General features: G+C 38.3%; 1 protein-coding gene across 1 annotated transcript in view; it reads right to left on the bottom strand.

Annotated features, from left to right (window-relative positions):
• Positions 1 to 3,158: 3,158 nt before the first annotated feature.
• TTC33 (tetratricopeptide repeat domain 33) overlaps positions 3,159 to 23,569 on the bottom strand; it is a 56,682-nt gene continuing 36,271 nt past the window's right edge. Inside the window, exons 4-5 of the mRNA XM_075739905.1 lie at positions 15,258 to 15,389; positions 3,159 to 5,956 (exon numbers count right to left, since the gene is read on the bottom strand). Coding sequence (XP_075596020.1) covers positions 5,606 to 5,956; positions 15,258 to 15,389 — 483 coding nt within the window. The 3' untranslated portion in view covers positions 3,159 to 5,605. The remainder of the gene's footprint in view (positions 5,957 to 15,257; positions 15,390 to 23,569) is intronic.

Here is a 23,569-nt window from a genome sequence, read left to right as displayed (position 1 = left end):
AGGGCAGGTGGTAGGATACTGTTTTACATAAAGCTTATACATCTCTGCTCTCTTCAACCCTAGTGCTTCCTAACCCAATTGGTGCTATAGGCGCAAAGCCAAAGCACTAACGAAATCAATCATCGAATCACAGAATGGTTTGGGTTGGAAGGGTTCATCTAGTTCCAACCCCCCTGCCATGGGCAGGGACACCCTCCACCAGACCAGGTTGCCCAAAGCCCCATCCAACCTGGCCTTGAACACTTCCAGGAAGGGGGCATCCACAGCTTCTCTAGGCAACCTGTTAGAGTGCCTCACCACTCCAACAGTAAAGAATTTCTTCCTAATATCTAATCTGAACCTACCCTCCTTCAGCTTAATGTCATTACCCCTTGTCCTGTCACTCCACACCCTTGTAAACAGTCCCTCACCATCTTTCCTGTAGGCCCCTTCAGGCACTGGAAGGCTGCAATTAGATCTCCCCAGAGCCTTCTCTTCTCCAGGCTGAACAACCCCAACTCTCTCAGCCTGTCCTCATAGGAGAGGTGCTCCAGCCCTCTGATCAGCTTTGTGGCCCTCCTCTGGACTTGCTCCAACAGCTCCATGTCTCTCCTGTACTGGGGCCCCAGAGCTGGATGCAGTACTCTAGGTGGGGTCTCACAAGAGTGGAGTAGAAGGGCAGAATCACCTCCCTCAACCTGCTGGTCACACTGCTTTTGATGCAGCCCAGGACATGGTTGGCTTTCTGGGCTGCAAGTGTACACTGCCGGCTCATGTTGAGTTTCTCATCAATCAACACCCCCAAGCCCTTCTCCTCAGGGCTGCTCTCAATCCACTCTCCATCCAGCCTATAGCTGCGCTTGGGATTGCACCGACCCACGTGCAGGACCTTGCACTTGGCCTTGTTGAACTTCACGAGGTTTGCACAGGCCCACCTCTCAAGCCTGTCAAGGTCCCTCTGGATGGCATCCCTTCCCTCCAGCGTGTTGACTGCACCACACAGCTTGGTGTTGGCAAACTTGCTGAGGGTGCACTTGATCCCATTGTCCATGTTTCTGACAAAGATGTTGAACAGTGCTGGTCCCAGTACCGACCCCTGAGGAACGCCAATCATCACTGTTCTCCACTTGGACATGGAGCCACTGACTGCAACTCTTTGAGTGTGACCATCCAGCCAATTCCTTATCCGCCGAGTGGTCCGTCCATGAAATCCATGTCTTTCCAATTTAGAGACAAGGATGTTGCGTGGGGCAGTGTCAAATGCTTTGCACAAGTCCAATGTAATCCACTATCTTCAAATGGCACCAGCCATAATCCTAACCTTGCTATAAAGTTTTTAGCTCTGCTCCTAGACACAACTGCAAATATACTACAAGGCAGGTTTACTATTAGAGCTACTAAATGCCATCAGACTTTTCCACTCCTAGGCCTCATTCTAAACCTGCATGCTTTACTGAATCTGGAAATCAACTGAACTCTAAATCACCTGCTTTCTGAAACTCTATTAGTCAACTCATTCCCCACCTCTAATCTTTCTCCCTGATCATTCACCGTCTACAACCCTTATTGCTCCTAGAGTTCTGGCTCTTAGAAAATCATCCCTCAAAACCAGGCCAGCACATCTGGTAGGATCCATCAATCATCCACGCTCATAAGCTCCTCCCGCATCTAAACCAGCCCTCTCCGGAGATACCACAGGCCAAGGACTCTAGTCCATTTGAGAACAAGATGTTCATGATACCAACCTACAATAAACACACGGTGACTGCAACCTGCCAATAAACCAAGCACACATGCTTCTGCTTTCCTGTGACCCAGTCCTAATGACACTTATCACAGTTTTATAGCTATTACATGACCTCAAAATAAATCAAAACACCATCTGCCCTCAACACTCGTTTTTACCTCCTTCTCCCTGGTTTTAAGATCTGGGGGGCAGTTACCTTATGGCCAGGTAAGTTTCCAATGCTACTGCTCTGATCTTGATCCTCAACACCAACAGACATTCAGACAACTTTCAGAAACAAGAAGAGTAGAGGAAACTGTTACATTTGCTTTTTTCCCCCTCCATAACTACTTTTAAAATCCAGTCTCTTATGGTATTACCAAATTAGAGTCACTGTTGTGTTATCTGATCTATACTTTTTTACCTTCTAGTACCGTCAGATTTATTCTCTCTCAGTATAATCTATGTTTAAGTTTCTTAAAGATAATTAACTCTGTCTATAAGAGTGGAATTCATCTGCCCTGTTTCAGCAAGTGAAGTTAACTCCCAGTCACCTTCAGCTTCCTTTCTAGTCAATGGAAATAATTAGGCACCTTGGGAGGCTGATTCAACTCATTCTAAGATATTTATCTAACACAAGGCATATGAATGGCCCTCTGAGGCTGTGTATTTCTTTCCACTGGATATAAAGAGATTCAAATGGCAAAAAATATATTTAAATGTTTAACTGTGGATTTTAAATTAATCAAAATTAATCCACCTAACCTATCATTGTTGTTGAGATTTCCTCTTTAACGACAGTTGCAACACTTCAGCATTTTAATATATGACTCATATGGAAGGCAAACACATGGAAGCTACTGCAGCCACTGCCACTAGTGATGATAAAGAACAATAAAAATAAATTCCCTATGGCAAAGTGGGAGTGTGTTTCACAGGCATCCTATTTTTGATAACAAAAGCTTTCTCCTTTGGGTCCCTCTCATCTGGACACCCCCGAGAGATTTAAAAGCACTGAGCACTACTTTGTGTTAAACATTTTTCCTGAGATGTCTTTCTTTTCTTTTCTTTTTTCTTTTTTTTTTCTTTTTTCTTTTAGTTTTTCTTTTCTTTTCTCTTTTCTTTTCTCTTTTTTCTTTTCTTTTTTTCTTTTCTTTTCTTTTCTTTTCTTTTCTTTTCTTTTCTTTTCTTTTCTTTTCTTTTCTTTTCTTTTCTTTTCTTTTCTTTTCTTTTCTTTTCTTTTCTTTTCTTTTCTTTTCTTTTCTTTTCTTTTCTTTTCTTTTCTTTTCTTTTCTTTTCTTTTCTTTTCTTTTCTCTTCTCTTTTCTTTTCACTGTAACATATTAACATGTTCAGCAGAGACAGAAGAAACTAACTGATTAAATGAGAAACATTCCAAAATGGTCCATGATAACCCTATTCTTGTTATGACCAAGAGAATAAACAGGCATCACTGAGCAGCAGAGAAGTCAGTATTTTATTAAAACAGATCCAAAAAATCCCATACATGCAAAACAAGGCATGCTGAACAAAAACAATGTTGATATCATCAATTTTTGAACTTCTTCCCGGTTTGAGAAAACAGTGTCACGATAACTTATCTGTTCTACATTGTTCTGCGAAAACACTGTGATCCTGACAACACCTCGAATTCATAACCTCCCCTAATCAGAAGGAAAACACATTTAGTAGAGGGGATGGAAACTACCACCCCTTGAAGCTGGCATGGTGACTCTGCCTGATGGTGTAGATGCACACCTCTCCATCAGTCTGGCCCAGCAGTGCTGAAGTCAATAGGAATTCTGGGACTCAGTTCAGTGGAAACAGATTCTGATATAACATGGACCTCTGAAAGGAGGGAGGCAGTCATTCCTGTATGAGTAAAGACATAACACTGATGCAAATATAAAGCACAAAGGAAGAAAAGATGTATTGGATTATAGCCGAGGTCCCTCAAAAGGAAAACACACCTTTCAGCTTCTCACACATTTCCTTTTCTAGACAGAGAATGTCTCTTCTTTGAAGAAATCTGTCCAAATCCTGCTCATACTAACTCTTCCTGTGGCTGAATAGATTGTATTATTTGTTAGGAAAAATAAGATTAAGAAATTCTTCAACTGGGACAATTTAAACCGTCTATCAAACCATATCTTAATCAAATGCCTATTCAGTAAGCATTTAAGATCTACTTCTGAACAGAATGAACAAACAAAAATGTAGCACGGTGATGTTTTACATTTTTTAATATATTTTGGTCCCTGTAATTATAATTATTTTGAATACTCACGAGATGTTAAAAAGTGTAAATTTTTTTGTGTGTGCAAGCACAGATCTAAAAATTCACATATATAGAAAAGTATACTCGGGAAGAATCTTGGAAAAATTAATGAAAACTTCTAAGTACAACATGGCTAATAAGTTTTGAAAGGGATAATTAATTTCTGCAAAGACAGTGTCATCTTAAATAAAGATATTCAACTAAAAGTATGATCGGAGATAATTTTTCTGCAATACACTTTCCGTTGCAAAAATCACTATGCTTCTTTAGCAGCATTATTTCCTTTAAAAATATGTTACTTCAAAAAGAGAAATCAGATTTGAAAAATGCAAAGATGATTGATTTCAAAAGGTTTCACTTGTCTTTGAAACTATTATTCATAAAGTTTTTTATCATGCAAAATGTTATCAAAACCATGTAGAAATGACATATTACCAATCCTGAATTCTCCAGGAATCCCTTAGTTGACCATTTTTTGCAGTCTGGTTAGGAGGTGACCACCTATCTCTTCCATGCCTCCAAGACAATGAAAAGAGAGCAGTCTCAGCACAGAGCACACACAAACAGCCTGACTTTGTTTCTCTGAGCTGCCCATGTGAGGAACCAATGGCCACCTTCCCCTAAAGAAAGACGACCACTAAACAAATCTCCCCCGTTATGCCTTTCAGTTACTGCAATGTGAATACCCACCATAGCATCCAAAATCCAAAAAGGATAAAAAGGGAGACTTTGGGCAACGCTGTCCTGAAAAACTGGTTCACTAAGAACACACTTTAAACAGCGGGTCACAAGAATTAGGAAAAACAAATTGACTCCCTTTATCAGATTAGCCTCACTAGAAAAGACTAAACATAATACACTTCAGACATACCTATCTCTAACTCCCACCATTTTACTTTTGGTGATGTCTGTAGCACAGTATTCAAGATAAGGAACGGCCAGTTTCAGTGTCAGCTGAATGTTCTTTCTTCTGGTGAAACACTTAGTAATACCTAAGCATTCAGGGACTTGTTTGGTATAGTATTTCCTTCCATCCTTCTTCCCACCATGGGTGTTTAACCCATTCACCCTGGGAAGCAACATAAAGGTTTCTACTGATTTCATCTGAGTACAAATCAGATGCCAGATTTATCACACACACACAAGCAAAATAATAATCCATCTCTGTTTCACAGGAAACTTCCTCATACAAAAAGTAATCAATGAAAATAAAGACTTCTGATAACAGAGAACAGTTCACACTTTAACTGCAAGAAAAATAATGTTAATGAATAAGAACTGAAATAGATTTTTTAAAAATCCTTTTTTCTTTTGCTGTTTAAATAAAAGCTTATTAACTTGTAAAATTGTGAAATACATAAAGATCAAAGCAGCTGTTAGAATGTAGTTGAGCATTTTAACATCACATCTGTTCATCAGATTTTTAGAATCAACTCTTGGCCTTCTCCAAAAACAGGGGTGGAACAACAACTGAAGTCATTGCTTTCAATTTACAAAAGGAAAATCATTTCAGTTCTTTCAACTTTTGTAGGCTCTCTCACTGCTTAAAAATAAAAACAAAGCAAGCCCCATGCAATAAATAACACTAGTTCTTAAAACAGTATGGCATCCCATAAGGCTGCCCTATCGGGCTCTGATGAAAAGGGTTTCATCAGGAGTTGTAGGACAATCCTCCTTCTCAGTAACAGTCTCTACTGTGCCTGAAGCAGACACAATCACTACTGTTTTAGCTGCTGAAAGAGCTTTCTCCTTCTCTGCGATGGCAGCACAGACGGCCACAATTTCATCACTTTCAAAGTCATAGTCTGGGATTGATTCTTGTGCAAGTTCTTTTTCCTTTGCCAGTGCTTGCACTGCCTCGGTCTTTGTTGCCTTCTGCTGTTCATGTAGTTTTCTTGCCCAGGAAAGGTCCTCTTTCCATACTTCAGGGTTCATTGGAAAGATGTGTAAGGATACCTGGAAACTTCGGATTGCCTAGAAACAGAATGGGGAAGAAACAAAGATTGGACACTGAAGTCTATATATTTCATGATAGAAATTAAAAAAAAAAAAATATGTACATCATTCAAGCAAAGACAAAAGTGATTTTACTCCAGTCTGTCTTTAGTGGAACAATCCTCCCTCAATTCTAAGTTCAATATCAGCATTACCCCCGAACAACGGTGCATAAAAGTGTCTGAAATTACCAAGAATGTATGAACAACCTGGCAACAAGGGCACAAATAAAAGTTCACATGTCAAAAATAATATTGTAATTAAAAAGGTAAAAGCAAAAATAATTTTTGCTTTGATGGTTTTCTATCATCTCACTTTTCTCCTATCATCAGATGTAAGGGAAGGCAAAAGCAGACAGATATCATTTAAAGAAATATAAAATAGGGATGACTGGGATTTGAAGTATCACTAATATCACTGCTTTTAAACTAGCATGTAGTCATTTCACATACAGACCCAATACTACAGTAATCCTAGCCCCATGATAAGCAGTTTCTGTAACAGGTTAGTGGTTGCAAACACACTTACCTAAAGAGGCAAAAGCAGACAAATAAACTCCCAACTCGGCAAGTTGCTCTAATGAAGAACTCCTATAATCTTATAAACCATGTAATATTAATACAATTAAGTATAGCTGATACTGTTTCTCCTGTCTTTCAGCTCAATTGGGAAAAGTCCCACAAATACAAATATGCAACACAGAAGTTGTTAAATATAAAAAAAAATGTGACCATTTAATCCAGTAGATGTGATACTTGGCAATAAGAAGAGATTGCTACAATACTGGAAAAATGCTAGACCAAGAATTACAACTGTACTGTATTTGTATTTATATTAACAGTGAAAAGGTCAAGACTGACCTTACCTACTTAAATTATGTGTATTTCACATTTATGACTGTATGGTCGGTTATGGAAATGGCCACCTGAGTGACCAAACTCTTAGTGTGATGAGGTACAGAAGCCTTCCTGTAGGGTGGGAAAACAGCGATGATACAGATTTGGATTATATTTGGGAAGACTTCTAGCAACTTGCATATAAAGACTTTAAAGACGTGCAAACAACTATCGAATTCCATATTCTGTTGTAATTTATAAATACTTAAAGTGTGTAAATTAATTTGAAAAATCACAACTTTTCATCTGCATTGACAGAAACTGCTAATTCATCCTTCTGCTGGCACAGGTTAATATATAAACTCTGTATGACGTGAACTCAGCAGACAAGAGATAGAAATCAGATTTAAGAAATGTTGATTATGCTATCAGTATTACTGCTGTTGTAATAGGCAGCCTTTCAGTTCCAGGAAAAAAAAAAATAATACTTTATTATTGGTCCACAGCCAGTTTTGAAGTGTAGGAGCATGCTCAACTTTAAACAGAAGGAGGAGTGCAGTTTAATTCTTGCAAAACAGTGTCATTTTATTCAACTTTGCTAGCTTTTAATTTCCACAGATAGATGAGCTACAAGTAACCATTAAATGCTCTGGTTTTTTGTATTTCTGTTGAGAACAAAATATAAACAAACACCATCTGCTTTTAAGCTTTCCATGAAAGAGGCCCCCTAATTAAAGTCTGTCTATATAGCTATGTTCATGCACAATAAACAACATTAAACACAGTAATCAAATATAAGGTAACATTTGATAAGCTTAGAAGCTGCCTTGATGATTCATACAATACAGCATAAAACGATCATCTTAGTAAATCTATTAGAAAAAAGATTTTGTGTGTCACATTTTTAGAAATTATGATTATTATTATAATAATATAAAGTAAATTTTAAGTGCTGCAAAAGAGCAGAGGGATAAATTTTAAAGCAGTAATGTAATATTGAAAGATACAGAATTGTCATCCACATAAAATTTCATGCTGCCACTGTAACTGCTTCCACAGCCATTAATTTCTATGAAGACAGAAGAAAAGGAAATAACAGTGCTACTTTTAATTCTCTCACTGATGGAGATGTAAATCTCCTTCTCCAACTGCCTGTCTGGCATTATAGGAAAATGTGATGGCACTAGATAAACTTGGTATTTCTAGACTAATTTTAAAGGGCAGCTGCAGTCTTAGAGATCCTGCAAGTAAGGACTATGGGATTTTAAACCAGTACGTAGTCACATACCTGCTTTTGCTTCTGTAGGGAAGACTACTATAAAATCTATTACAAGACAAATTACAGTAATTGAAGAATTTGTACTTTTAGATTACTTTACATTTCATCTCACTAAAGGGTATTCTGTAGCAAACAATCTTTCATTTGTCCTATGACCAGAATCTCTTCTGCTGATTTGCAGTCTTTAAACATCAAGGGCAGTTTTGATCAGGCTACACTTTTTATAATATGTTTTAATAACACATGGATCTAGTAACTGTCACTATACAGTGACCCTTAAAAAAGGTAAGGGAGCATTTTAAGAGATTACGCAGTTCACATCTGCCCCCAAGGTTTGCATTAGGCCTTTATGTTACATCTGACAGACACTTTTGGACCTATTTCAAAGGATGTCCATCAGTGAAGATATGTATACAACTATAAGGAATCTTCTTCTGTGTTTAATGATCCTTACATCTTTTTACAGCATCCAACATAATACTTGGAGTTGGTACTGGGGGACGAGAAACTCGACATGAGCCAGCAGTGTGCGCTTGCAGCCCAGAAAGCCAACTGTGTCCTGGGCTGCATCAAAAGAGGTGTGACCAGCAGGTCGAGGGAGGTGATCCTCCCCCTCTACTCCACTCTGGTGAGACCCCACCTGGAGTACTGCGTCCAGCTCTGGGGGCCCAGTACAGGAGAGACAAGGAGCTGTTGGAGCGAGTCCAGAGGAGGGCCACAAAGTTGATCAGAGGGCTGGAGCACCTCTCCTATGAGGACAGGCTGAGAGAGTTGGGGTTGTTCAGCCTGGAGAAAAGGCGGCTCTGGGGAGACCTTAGAGCAGCCTCCCAGTACCTGAAGGGGGCTACAAGAAGTCTAGAGAGGGACTGTTTACAAGGGCGTGTAGTGACAGGACAAGGGGGAATGGGTTTGAACTAAAAGAGGGTAGATTTAGATGAGATTTAAGGAAGAATTATTTACGATGAGGGTGGTGAAACACAGGAACAGGTTACCCAGAGAGGTGGTAGATGCCCCATCCCTGGAAACATTCAAGGTCAGGTTGGATGGGGCTCTGAGCAACCTGATCTAGTTGAAGATGTCCGTGCTCATTGCAGGGGGTTTGGACTAGATGACTTTTAAAGGTCCCTTCCAACCCAAACCATTCTATGAATCCATGAAAATAATTTATTGGAATTTAAGTCTTATTTCTTTTACTACTCACTGTGAATATAAATAATTAGTTTTTACAGAAACCTGTAGCATAGAGATATCATAAAATTTTAGTGTATTTAAAGACTCCTTGTTACATTTATCTTCTTTTTAAAAAAATTCCAATTATTTCAGGTATTTTCACTCTAGTTTAATAGTTTATACAGTATAATCTGAATGGTAGGTATCTCTTTGATTTTAAATGGTCAGGCTGAACTTTTCTGTTCAGATTATTTCTTCAATAAAAATTTTCTCTCTGGAAATTTCTTTTCAGCAAAAATAATCCTTCTGTCTTCAAAAACAGAGGTGAACACCTAATATTTTGTGGTTCTTATGTTTACAAAACCATTTTATTCAAAGGTTCTGGTCCTTTCATGTTTTGGAGAAAACACTTGCACAATAGTAGGCAATTTTACAGATGTGAAAGACTAAACATACCTATTGGAATTCAGTCAAGATATAAACCCATAAAAGTCTTTGCTCCCATTTGGTAGATGTCTGTGAGATGATGCTAGCTTAATTCTCTCACACTGGAAGTTCTCTACTGCAGAAGATTTATGCAGTGCGGATGAAGATGCTTCACCCCAGGGGTGACTCAGCACATGTCCTCCCTGGGGTGCAGTGCCTGATGGCTGGCACCAGAGGCCAGAGGACATGTGCCTGAGCCTACAGGTATGAGAAGAGAACAGGAATATAATGGTCTGAGGCAACTGATAGAAAAAGACATCCCCAGTTTCTTTGGGCCCAGGCACACATCTCTGTACAGACTAGAGTTTCAGAAAATTTCCCGTCAGCCACTGTGTCCACTTCAAGTTTCTCTTCAAGGTGCCTCTTCCTCACTTCCACAGTTTCCTTCTTCCTCTTCTTTTGAAGAAGCTTCTATCCTCTCTTGTACTTTCTCTTGCTTCGGTGATGTACTCCCATTTCCCAGATCTCCTTTTGTACCAACTCGCTTCTTCCCAGCCCTCACTCCTCACAACGCTTCCTGCCCACCTGCCTTTACACCTCAGTGAGCAACCCTGCAAGACACTGCAGCATGCTCTGCAGAAGTCACTGCTTCAGGCTGCCTCTACCATGCAGATCTGTATGCCGTGCTCGAGGGAACAAAAAAATCTATCCCATCCTACAAATCGGCATCTTTAGCCCAAGAAAATAAAGCCTGAAGTCATATGAATACTCTTAAGTCAGGAAAACCCAGGATGGAAAAGTTACCTATTACCAAATGATACTGCTAAAATTATTACAAGGAATCTTAAAATAATGGTAAAACAACTTTCTTCCCAACCCCAGTTTGTCATATACTCTGCATCTGTTTTAGCTACAAAGTCTAAATGTTGAGAGGATGTACTTCATCATCACAGTTAAAGTCTCAAAAGTTCTGAGCATCTGACAAGAGTAACAGGAGGCGCCAGCTAAATCAGTGGGGAACGCTCGCAAGAACTGAGCACGCCTGCCAGGAATGTGGCAGAAAGGGCATTTGAACTTTTGGAGACTTCTTTGCCATTCTGCTTACTTGACTGAAAATAAGAATCACCTCTGAGTAGAAGATATTTTCATGCATTAAAAAAAAATCACTAGGTGGGTTATCAAAATACATTTATGACTTCCAACAGTGGTTAAAAAGAAAAAAAAAAAAAGATTTCACTTTAGTAGCTGGAAACTGCAGGGCTGACACAGGACATCTGGGGAAGCTCGTATTACCACGTATTACCTAGTATTACCTATAACTGGGTAGGACTGTTTAAAGCTGTTGAAAAGAATTTAACAGAACCCCACTTTAACTGACATAGCATTTTATTTTCTCTCTAACTTAATACTTCCAAAATACTATGCACTAGAATGTGTATGAGGCTGCAGTGTAGTTCAAGATGGAGTTGGCAGGACAGAAATATGCCCTGACAGATGTTTTATTTTCAAAATAAATGTCTTTTATCAAATCCTGATAAGGAAAGCAGTAGCATCTGAAGTGCGACACAAAAATTGTAAATGGAATAACAAGAAATTCTAGGCCAAAATTATAAAACAAATTTTAAAAATTGCATTGCCCACTTTTCTTTACATTTATGCACATAAGAAGAGTAAGTATCAACTGTATTAATATAATCATAAAGTTAAATACTCCCATCACTATAAAATAATCCACACATTTTGTCATGCCTGGGAGGAGGATTATCACAGCAGTGTAATTAAATGTTTTAATCTCATATAAGTCTATAAAAATAAAATCGGAGTTATTTATCCCCTCAAGTTGACAGGAACAGAATCTGAAGCACAGACTTAACTGGTTTTCAATGGAAAGCAAACTGTCAGTTTCCTTTTGATAACCAAAATTTTGATGTTTGTACACACTTACATTATTAATGTTTTGAAAAATTCTCTCAAATTCAGTTATGTTAATTAGCTGGATTGAAATAAAATGCAGTAATTCCTTTCTTTGCTAGTACATATTCCCATCATTACATGAAAGACCTAAAACTATTCCTTCCAAGAGAAATAAAAGAAAATGGCTGATGTGAGGACTCATATTGCCAAGGCTTGTCCTTCAAAACATCAAACAAAAAGCAAGCACAACTGGTTCATATTTACAAATCTCCCCAGTTAACTTCGTAATCCTCAATACCCCAGATTTGACACAGAGGTCTCAGCCCACAACGGGGTAAGATTAGGTCACAGAATCTCAGCATGGTGGAGGTTGGTCGGGACCTGCCAAGGTCATCTGGGCCAACCCCCTGCTCAAGCAGGGGCTGGTTGCCCATGATCATGTCCAGATGGCTTATGAATTTCTCCAAGGTGGGAGACTCAGTCACTTTCAGTTGGCAGATTTTTTTTTGTGTTTAATGCTGCTTTTGTTTTTCGTTTTTTGTTCGCTGGTTTAATGAAAGCGTGGGGCTCCCTCTGTCTCATGGGAAGAATTGTTTTAATGAAGGTATCTGTGGGAAACTGTTACTGCTTAAGTTGCCATCACCAATACAGTAATATCATTTGTAAAAACAAACATTTACAACTAAATGAGAGAAATATTACAAGCCTGACTACAGTTCTACAGTTTCTACGTTCACGTTGCAAAGTTTATGTAGGTGTGCTCTTGCAAATTGATTTATAGAATTTAAGGAATTTCTGCCTTTACAGAAGTAAAGTACTGCCTGCTCACAGTTAAGTACTACTGCCTAATTACCCTATTTAGTAAATTCAGAAAAAAGAGCAAACAGCTTTTGTAAAAGCTAAATAGAAAGGAGCTAATTTATCACGCTCTTTCTGTCACAAGTTTGATAACACCAAACCAAACCAAATCATTCTTCATTTGCAAGAAATTAATATATTGTGCAGCTCAAAACACAAATTAATTTTTTTCAAAGCTGTGTTTTAAACCTGGGAAACTTGAAATTAAAATACAGCAAATTGTTCTTTCCTAAGAAGATGTGCCTCATTCATTGTGAAGTAATAAAAATATTTACAACAGACTATTTGGGAGGATGTGGGTTGTGAAGACAGACATTGGTAGGGGAGAAATGAAACAAAGAAAGAGAAGAAGCTGCTCTTGAGAAGGGTAGTAATTCCCAAATCTCAAACATTACTAAAAAGCCCTGACATTTATGCTTTATTAGCTTTTTTTATAAAAAATATAATGAATCAGTGCACAAATTAGAAAATCATGGTAATGAAAGGCTAGTGGGAAAAGGATAATTATGACTTAGATCACCTGGTCAAGAAGCCTCCACACGTTCAATAATTATGAAATAATTTAACCTTTGAAAACTTCTCCAGTCTTAACTTTCTATGACTCCTTAAAAATTGCTTGATCCAAAAACAAATAGTGAACATTATCTGCATTTTTCACTAACTCCTTCTTTGTATATGAGAATATATTCATCAGAAGGCAGTTCAATACGCCTTAAAGACAGAAAGGCAAAAAAGTAGAAAGAGCCAGTACTACAGCACGGGGACAGCAGCAGGAGCTTACCCACCCCTGGGCTCCCTACTCAGAGACAAAAACATCCAGAGGGCAAACTACCTGGTGATAACTTCTCCTCCCTCTCTGCACAGACAGTAAGGTGAATATAACAATTACAAGGCATCTATACTAGTGTTTTGTTTCAGATGAATAATGTGCTGTGATGCAAATCTCTGATTGTTCCCATTTTGCATCATGGAATAGTCTCAGACTAAATAAACTAGATTCCTTTCTGATTAAGCTCAACAACGCACTCCACCTGAAGGGCTACTCTGAAGTTAAAAAAAATTAATATGGTGTGAACACTGGGTCTCCACCACTACTAACACAAGATATCCACTCCTATTGGTGTGATGTGACTTGACAATGTAGACAAAGCTTACAGCATCTGGTGAGTAGATCTAGTGTTATAACTAGTACGGGTATATCAATATCTATAATTCACATTACAGTAACTCTAGCATTTTTTATAGAATAAGCAGCATTAGTTACCTAGGATTTTTGCAGAAAATAAAACTTTGAATGTCCTGTGACTAATGCATTTAAAAATCTCAGACATAATTTACAGCAACAATTTCAGACACTTAAAAGGAAATAAAAAGATATATAGATTGTAGATCCAGACAGGACAGACCATCTACTCTTACCTTCTACATCACAAAAGCCAGGGAATGTCATCAGTTACGTGATGTGATGCAGATATACATGGATTTATATTAAATATTTCATATTATGACACTGCAACAACGTAAGTTAGCACACTATACATCTGCAACACACAGCTTTTGTCTTATGTTATTCTCATTGTTTAGGTTTTGGGTTTTTGCTGGTTTTTTTAAATATTGCTCCGTCCTACATGATCTGCATGATCTGTTAGACTCCCTCAAAAAATCATGATTTTTTTTTTATTATTAAAAATTTTCGGTCCAAACATTGCAAACTCACTCTAAATTAACAATAAAATTGTTTGTATCAAACCAGCACATGGTTGCTTCTATTAGAAATAAAATAAAAACAGTATTTTCTTTTATCTGAGGCCTCACAATGAATTATTTTTCTAATTCACTTTTTTCAACATGTCTGAATTAAGAAGTTCACTCACTATGTTTCCACACTAACTAGCAGAAAACTATTACACTATGTATGTTACATTATTTACAGGTGTATAGCCTATAGGCAGAGGGTGATCTGACGTGGGGGATGAGTCTCCCTTTGCATCACATCATGTGGCCAAGAGAGCACCATGGCCTACAGCTGCAGCTAGAGAAAAGATGCATTCCAGCTACTGCAGAGCATCCCAGCCTTTTTGCTGTCTTATTATGAAAAGAAGCAACTTCAGCCACCATTTGAGGTCAAGAAGCCAGAGGAAAGCATGAATAAGCGCACACATGATTTGCAGCACAGAATCACAGAATTCCAGAATGCCAGAACAGTGGGGGTTGGAAGGGACCTCCGGAGATCATCTAGTCCAACCCCCCTGCTAAAGCAGGATCACCCAGAGCAGGTTGCACAGGATCATGTCCAGGGGGGTTTTGAATATCTCCAGAAAAAGAGACTCCACAACCTCTCTGGGAACCTGAAGCAAGACAGTAGGAGACAGGGAAAACAAGATACTAGAATTTCATTAGGAGGCATGTATAAAACTGAGCTTGAATATTAACTGGGACTTCACAGTACCTTCATCTTTAAACTGTGGTGAGCTGTGCTGTAGTAGTACAGTACCCAGAATGTAGTATGTGCAGTTATGCCAACATAGTTATTCTATTGCATAAAGCCACCACGTAAATACAGTATATAACACAAATGGCTTCCACAAGCCCAGCAACAAAACCACACCGGAAGCATTTGTGAAAAACAACAAAGTGGAGGGAATACTGGAGATAAATAACAACAACCTTTTTCTTTGTCTACTTTGAGGTTACATAAGGATATCCTGCTACCTTGGTAGTTCTGTACTTTCATTCACACACAATTCAGAAGATGTGATTTACAAGTTCAGCATACTAATGTTGTCTGTTTTCCTACCAGTGCTATCTCTCCTAATCCAAGCTGGGCACGTCCCAAAGTCTGCCAGGCATCCCAAGAACGTGGGTTTCGCTGGACAGCCATTTCTGCTGCATGTACTGCTGGGAACATTTCATGTAAAGACATAAGGACCTATGACAGAAAAAGAAAAATAAGAGGAATAATAAGCAAAATTGAAAACAGATGTAAGGTTTCTGGGATTACCTAGGCAACAACCATTGTTTCAATAACTAAGGACAGGTTAATCTCACCTAGCTTTTTATCACAGAACCATAGAATCACAGAATGATTTGGTCTGGAGGGGACCTCAAAGATCATCTAGTTCCAACCCCCCTGCCATGGGCAGGGACACCCTCCACTAGACCACGTTGCCCAAAGCCCCATCCAACCTGGCCTTGAACATTTGCAGGGATCCAGGGGCATCCACAGCTTCTCTGGGCAACCTGTTCCAGTGCCTCACCACTCCAACAGTAAAGAATTTCTTTCTAACATCTAATCTAAATCGACCTTCTTTTAGTTTAAGGCCATTACCCCTTGCCCTGTCACTCCATGCCCTTGTAAACAGTCCCTCTCCAGATTTCCTGTAGGCCCCTTCAGGTACTGGAAGGCTGCTACAAGGTCTCCCTGGAGCCTTCTCTTCTCCAGGCTGAACAATCCCAACTCTCTCAGCCTGTCCTCACAGGAGAGGTGCTCCAGCCCTCTGATCATCTTTGTGGCCCTCCTCTGGACTCAGTCCAACAGCTCCATGCCCTTCGTACATTGGGAGCCCCAGATCTGAATGCAGTACTCCAGGTGGGGTCCTGTATCCAACACTGGGGCCCCCAACATAAGAAGGACATTGACCTGTTGGAGATTCTTGGGTTGGTTATTTTTTACTTGTTTAAAAATTAGTTGCCTAATCTCAGATAGTTACCCAGACTCATTCCATAGCCCATGGAGAGAAACAGGCATGTTAGAGGATGATTCACCTGAACCATTTAAGTAACTCCATGAGAAGTAGATGAATTGCTTCTGAAGGTGCCTCTCCCTCTCCCTCCTCCCTACAAACCCCCCACTCTGTAAAATCATAACAGAATACACTGAAGGACAAACACATTGAGAATTAATCACAATAAATAAACAAGTATTGTTGAAAAGCTTCTGGGTTGTATTTGTTCTTTTTAATAACAGACTGGAATCTACCAAATACAGTTGCAGTGCACATGATATAATTACAGAAGCAATCCCCGTAATTCAGCATGGAAACAGCCCTTAACGATGACAGTTGTATTTGGAGAGTAAGCATTCTGCAATAGCAAAGCCTAACTGAGACATGAAGTCACCTACACTATAAAAAAACCAACAAAAAAAAGTGGTTTCCGAATGTGGAAATCTCTTTTACTCAGCAGTACAGGTTAGTGTCAGCCTGTTACCATAGTATTCTACTCCTTGCATTGAATCTCCATAACTAAGCCTATAAATCATAGTTAACAATACATAACATGGCTTAAAGCTTGTCTTATTTTTCCAAGACCACCATGAGATTGGCCTATTACCTGAAGACCTGCATCACTCTGAGATCATGATTTCAGACACCCACATGCTATGGTGATAGATACCAGTGTAAGAAACAAATGACAACTGCATTCCTACAGTATGATGAGAATGTCAACCACAAGAGTAAGACTCATGTGTGGGCAACCACTTTCATCCTAACTGACCCGCAAGCATGATGAATAATATTAGAACATATTAGGAGTACTGAAGTGCAAAAAGCATTTATTTAACCTTACTGTTCTATGATATGTTAAACAGATGAATATCAGTGTGGAGTACTGGAGGATTCAAATGCAATAATCTTGAGTATTTACTTTAATTAACATAAAATACTTGCACAGCACGGGGGTGAATACAGGGGGGGGAAAAAAAAAAGCAAAGCTTTACTACAGAAAGTAATGCTGTACCCAAGGAACAAAGGAAGCATAGCTTCTGATAAAGTATTTGGATCCATACTACTGCTGTTTTAGTAAGACTAAATTTTTCTAAAGACTAGTCCTATGGCTTCTCTTTAATTCCATTTATTAGGCTGTACACTGGAATTTAGAAGTACCTAAAAATCTTTAAAAAACAACCCGCAGCTGTATGTCATTCTCCCTTTTTTCCTCAACACCTTTGAGCACATGACTGTGCTTTGTAAGTAAAGTTTGTAATGAGTACTATGTATTTTTCCAAAACTTTCAGTTCAGCTTCATTTTTGTGTGCAGTTTCTCTTATCTGCAGCAGACCTGTGAATTTAATCGAACTGTTACTAGCAGGATAGGTGTACATCCTACCATGATTAAGTGATTCTGCATCTATCCGCTAGCTTTTACATTAATCTCATAATGTGTTTATTCTCATAAGAGAAAACAAATCCAAGTATACGCTCACCTGAACATTTTTATGCATCCTGAGTATTCAGTATTTCCTACCAGTACTTTCTACTGCAACAGAATTCCAAAACATCTATGTAAGTATTTAGGAAATCTTTCATAGTTTTTAATGAATTTTACTGCTTTGTTTACTGAATTGTGACCTCACTAATAAAAGACCAATTCCACTTTGATCTATTTTATGACTGTTGTGTGTACTAATTTAGACAGCTGCTTTAAAAATTCTCTTCCAGATCATGGTGGTAATTACTGTGCTCCTAGTAACTACGGCATCAGTTTCTCAAGGAACCTTCAAACAAATACAAATTCGAATGCATATGCATTTTGTCCAGCATAGGTGTTTTTTTCAGTTATTAATAAAATGACTCAGCTATACTTGTCAGTCAGTATAAAAGAATAAACTTCTTAATGCACGCTATTTTCCTACACTTTTGTCTTCAGGTGAAGAGATCATCAAAATGAACATACAATGGCAGACCTGAATGTGTGCAGCCTTGTCGTGGGTTACTCTACCTGTGGTATTATTATCATTTCAGTAATACACCTCTGCATGCTAGATACTGCTGCTACTTGAAAGCTGAACCAGCAAACACCGAAGTTATTCTATGTCTGGAAAGTGATGCTGAAAAAGGGGAAAAAAAAAAGCTCCACTGGTAGCATACAGTTTTCTGCTGCTCGGCTTTGACAAGAGGTGCTCAGTCCTTTTACTGGGGCAGGCCACGTGGCCATGACAAAGCCAGACAGGAACCACGTGTGCTGTAGCCCCCTTTGTCGTATAACGTGCCTGTTGTGTACTCAGTGCACTGCCACGTCAAGCACCAAATCTATGTGTATATACATCATTGCCCGATAACACACAGTCCAGCATGGTCTCCATTTCACTAATATGGTAAGTACCTAAAGGATTATTGTCACTCCTTACACGTGTGCCCCTTAGACAGGTGCCGTCCAAAAAGGGGGAAGCCAGGTCACAGAAATTATACTGGTGGCCTTCACTGAAACATAGATTTCTTATCCTGAACCAGCTTAACATGCCAGTCTAACAAAACCCCACAATCATATTTCTAATTCCATAGACAGCATTTCAAGAACATCATATACTTCAGTCTTTACACATACTTGAATAATACAATAATCTTGAGTTCTGCATAACAATGCAAGATGTGAGGCTTATTTTCAAGGATGTAGCTACTCTGAAATACTACTTTTGTTGCATTTCAGATCTTCTTGCATAACTCATTGCTAGTTTAAACATATCTAGAACTGAACTCCTTGCCTCCTTCCCAAATCATCTTTATCTGTAGTGCTGTCATTACCATGATAGAATCATTTTTAATTTTCTCTTCCTTCACATAAATTTAGTCTACATTTATGCCTTGTTTAAAAGCAAGGTTATTTTGCTATCTGCAAAACTCTTTTAATTGTCTTGCTTATGTTCTTTTTTTTATTGGTTTCTTTGATCCCCACATATCATACCATAATGGACCAAATTCCATTTGACTTAATAAAAAATAAGATTTAATGAATGTCTTGTTCAAAGTCTTGGTCCTACTTCCTACTGTATACAACTTAATTTTCTTCTCTCATTGTAAAAATCTGTATTATTTGCTTCCTTTTATGTACCTGTTTTTTAATAAGTTACTCTTATTTGCTCCAACATGGCATCAGCATAATGGGCTATTTTTCTCCCTCTTACAAAGATGCCCCCAGGTCTTTTTTCATTTCAGCCCATATGCTTGAAATGAGCTGATTAGAAAATTATTATCTTTTCATTCAGATGTGTGACTGAAAGGTGAATGTGGAAACCAGTAGCAGTCCCTACACCCAATTTGAGTGGAATGCTTCCTGCTACTCTTAGCTTTGCTCAATCTTATCTCATTGTCACAGTAATTTATTTTCTTTACAAGTTTGTTTATACTTAGACATTTAACTTCAGTAACTTCTTTGAAATATTTATTCTGCAGAAAATAGAATAAATAGAACACCACCCCCCAAGAACTGCCTCCAAAATAAGCATGTTCTTTGATTTGGTTGAATTCTTTTCAAAAAAGTAAAGTGAACTCCTCTGTCTGGGTAGTGTTTCTTTTTGGGAGCTCTATTGTACAACAAACTCTTGACCCTCTTTTAATCTTTTATGGACTACTTCAGTACAATTGACTGTAAACTGCAAGCCATCATCAGCATCAATCCAGACCTACGTACAACTACATTACTTCATCAGTAACTTTGTGCAATCTCTTGATTCAAGTTAAATTCACACCAATTTCAATGTGGTTTTGGTGGGGGTTTTTTGACAGCAGAGATAATTGTCACCCTCTGCTAGTTACTTCCTACAAAACATGCAGATTACTAGTAAAAACAGGAACAAGCAAGTATTATTCTAAAAAGGTCACAAACCATTATAATAGAGTACTCAAGATGGAACATTCTTTTTTAAACAGATGTTTACTTTTTAGAGAAACTAATTCAGTTGCATTAAGATATTTTTCAACAACCAAATAGCATGATGCTTCACAGAGGAACTATGTATCACTGAAAAATCCATTTAAATCCCTCTCCCTCCATGTTTTAGCAACAACTTAAAGAGTCTTTCAATGGCCATGCATTCAGAAAAATGCACAAATATAACTGTCATTTGACAGTATGACGATATTAAGCTTATACTTATCAAAATTATGGTGAAAACCTTTACAAAAGAGACAATACTAGCAGCAAAACAGGTCTTTAATCCATTGACAGAAAAGGGCTATTTTGCCAGAATCACCAAATGTAACAATGAGGATGTGTGTGTTTGCTTATGATTACCCTTTTAAGAGTTCACACACTAAGATTCTATTCCTTTCCTGTAGCTCTCAAATTAATTTCTCAGGTGACTTTTCTTTTGCAAACTTAATTAGCAGGATGGCACTCAAGTTTCACAGTTAAGTAATCTCATTGCATATTTGATTTATTTTCTGATTATAGTGGTAACACTTCATTAGAAAACATTCTTAAAACTTATCAAACAATTAGAAAAAAAATCTTACAAAGCAGAAAAAACAACTCAAGACTCTCATGTACATATATATTAAAAATGACTAGAGGGAAATGTCTTTTAAAGATGTTCAGTAGGCAGCTTTTCAGAACTTACTTTATTCCAGCATAGACTTACCATTATCATATGCATTAAAACAAAGAAGATCCATGTCACTACTGTGACTTAGTTTAATAGATCTAGCTTTAAAATATATATATATATATATGAGACAGATTAGATGAATTAGAAGAACTCAGTGGCAAAAAAACAATTAAACATAGCAACTGTCATCAGGAGACTGACCAAGTATTAAAAATCCAGGCAGCAGAATGACCCATCCTGTCCTACCCACAGTATTCTGGAAGTGTTATGAATCTGAGTAAGTCCTGGTTTTAGATGAGCTCACTGGCTTGAAGCTGAATCACTGTATGCAGATACATTCCAGGTCCAGTGAAACTGACCCAATTCCTTCTTCCATCCAGAAACCCATTTCAAAACACTGATGAATAAAATTCTTCCTACTCATATGCAGTTTACATTTATCCACACTGCAAAGCAATTACCACTGCACCACACAGCAATGCTTTTTGCTACATAGCTTTCTGGAGTTTTCATCACTGTTTTGAGGTAAACTCTTCCCACTACACCCCAGTTTAAAAAAAAACAAACAAAATACCACAAATATTTAAAAATAATCAGCAATTATTAGCTGATTTGTTATACTGTAAACTTGGGATTGTGATTCTGGTTGTGTCTTGGGAACCTTAACATTTCTTAAGCAGGAAGAAGCATGGGTGGAAGTTGGTATTTCTCCACTAAGTTCAAGATCAAGAAAACTTGTAGGACACGAGAAATGGAATGATTTCAATATATGTATGATGGGTTTGGCCTATTTAAAAAAAAAAAAGAGACATACATCTGGAATCCTGGTCCTGTTCAATGAATGCAAATTGAGGATGCAGGGTTGTACAGAAACTAGATCCTCAGGCAGCTGATGACAACTATAGAATCATAGAATCACAGAATGGTTTGGGTTGGAAGGGACCTCAAAGATCATCTAATTCCAACCCCCCTGCCATGGGCAGGGACACCCTCCACTAGACCACGTTGCCCAAAGCCCCATCCAACCTGGCCTTGAACATTTGCAGGGATCCAGGGGCATCCACAGCTTCTCTGGGCAACCTGTTCCAGTGCCTCACCACTCCAACAGTAAAGAATTTCTTTCTAACATCTAATCTAAATTGACCTTCTTTTAGTTTAAGGCCATCACCTCTTGTCCTATCACTACATGCACTTGTAAGCAGTCCTTCTCCAGATTTCTTGTAGAACCCCTTCAGGTACTGGAAGGCTGCAATTAGATCTCCCCAGAACCTTCTCTTCTCCAGGCTGAACAACCCCAACTCTGTCAGCCTGTCCTCATAGGAGAGGTGCTCCAGCCCTCTGATCAGCTTTGTGGCCCTTCCTTTGGACTCGCTCCAACATCCAAAATCTCATTAAATGGAGATAAACCTGACTGTTTGTTTACATTTTTATTTACTTGTTTCTATAAAGATCTATAAAAAATTGTATTATGTACTTCAGGAATCCTGTCATAGTTGCACTGTGTGTTTGACAATGTTACATGAGATCTGAGGTGGAAGTATCACTGGATGAGCAACATGATCCAGTGGTGTAGAATAGTAGCGTGCCTGATTCCCAAGAGAGTTTGTTATATATATCATACTGTAACAAGTCCTTTAATATGTCTCTTCACCCAAGAAAGAGAACCACATAGTACAGCATATAAACGTTCAGACCAAAGAATGGCTCAAAGTTTGTTCCTCCATCTTTGTAATTCAAAGCAGCAATAAAATTATCCAAGAAGAAACTTAGCCCACAACGAATTTCAAACAGTCTTGGTGACTGCATTAACATAGGTAGTTTTCATATGCTCCTTTCAATATACTTACGATACTACCTATCTAATACTAGAATCAGCACTAGGCTGTTGCTGCTGGGGGTTTTTTTAAAGTTTTTTTTTAAACAAAAATATAGAAATTAACTGCTAGCATAAACATTTACTTGCCAGTCATTGTTCTTGCAACGGGGGAGCAGTTTAGGCTGGTAACTGAAATATCTGCAAAGAACAGCCTAAGTGCACCCCTAACCTCTCCACACACCATAATAATCTGTTTTTAAATGGATCAAAGAGCAGCTGAGAGCAATGGAAAAAGATCTCATCACTTTTATGGGTTTTTGAAGCAGTTGAGCAATTCCACAATTCCCATATGTTTTTCTGGAAACACACTTAATGCAAATGTCATTGACAACTGAGAACTTTAAATACTATTTCCACTCTTCAGAAATATTGAAAGACATTTGTCCCACAACTGTTAATATACAGATCTTTAAGAATTTACCATAAATATGTACAAATTCCTACTGTGTCATTAGCATATTTATCTGAGCTGCATATTAAACAACAGGGTATTTAAAATGTTACGTTTGCTGGTGCGAAAGGCACTACTAACGAACTGGGAACCTGCTATATAACGCAACATAAGATTATCTTAATAAATGTAACAGCATATACTGATATTCAAACCCATGCAAAACACTCCACCCGATGTTAATCCTCACAAGAAAATACTTCATGAGGAGACTTTTCCTCACCGAAAGAAAATTAGCATAGACCACAAAGAATCTTTGCATATCACACAAAGTAATTCTTAACATGAATCACCTCCTGTAGTATGTGACTCATGTACCAAGACAGGCAGATTAGCATAGGCCCAATGGTGGTCAAGCCCTTGCCAAAGTTGGTGTATAGTTCTTCGAGATCTGGAGCTACCATAACTTTCTCATTTAGCTACACAGAAATAGCTGCAGTATTTGTGCTGGTATGC

The sequence above is a fragment of the Balearica regulorum genome, chromosome Z (assembly GCF_011004875.1).
Source record: "Balearica regulorum gibbericeps isolate bBalReg1 chromosome Z, bBalReg1.pri, whole genome shotgun sequence".
Lineage (NCBI taxonomy): Eukaryota > Metazoa > Chordata > Aves > Gruiformes > Gruidae > Balearica > Balearica regulorum.
This window is presented reverse-complemented; position numbering and strand designations above follow the sequence as displayed.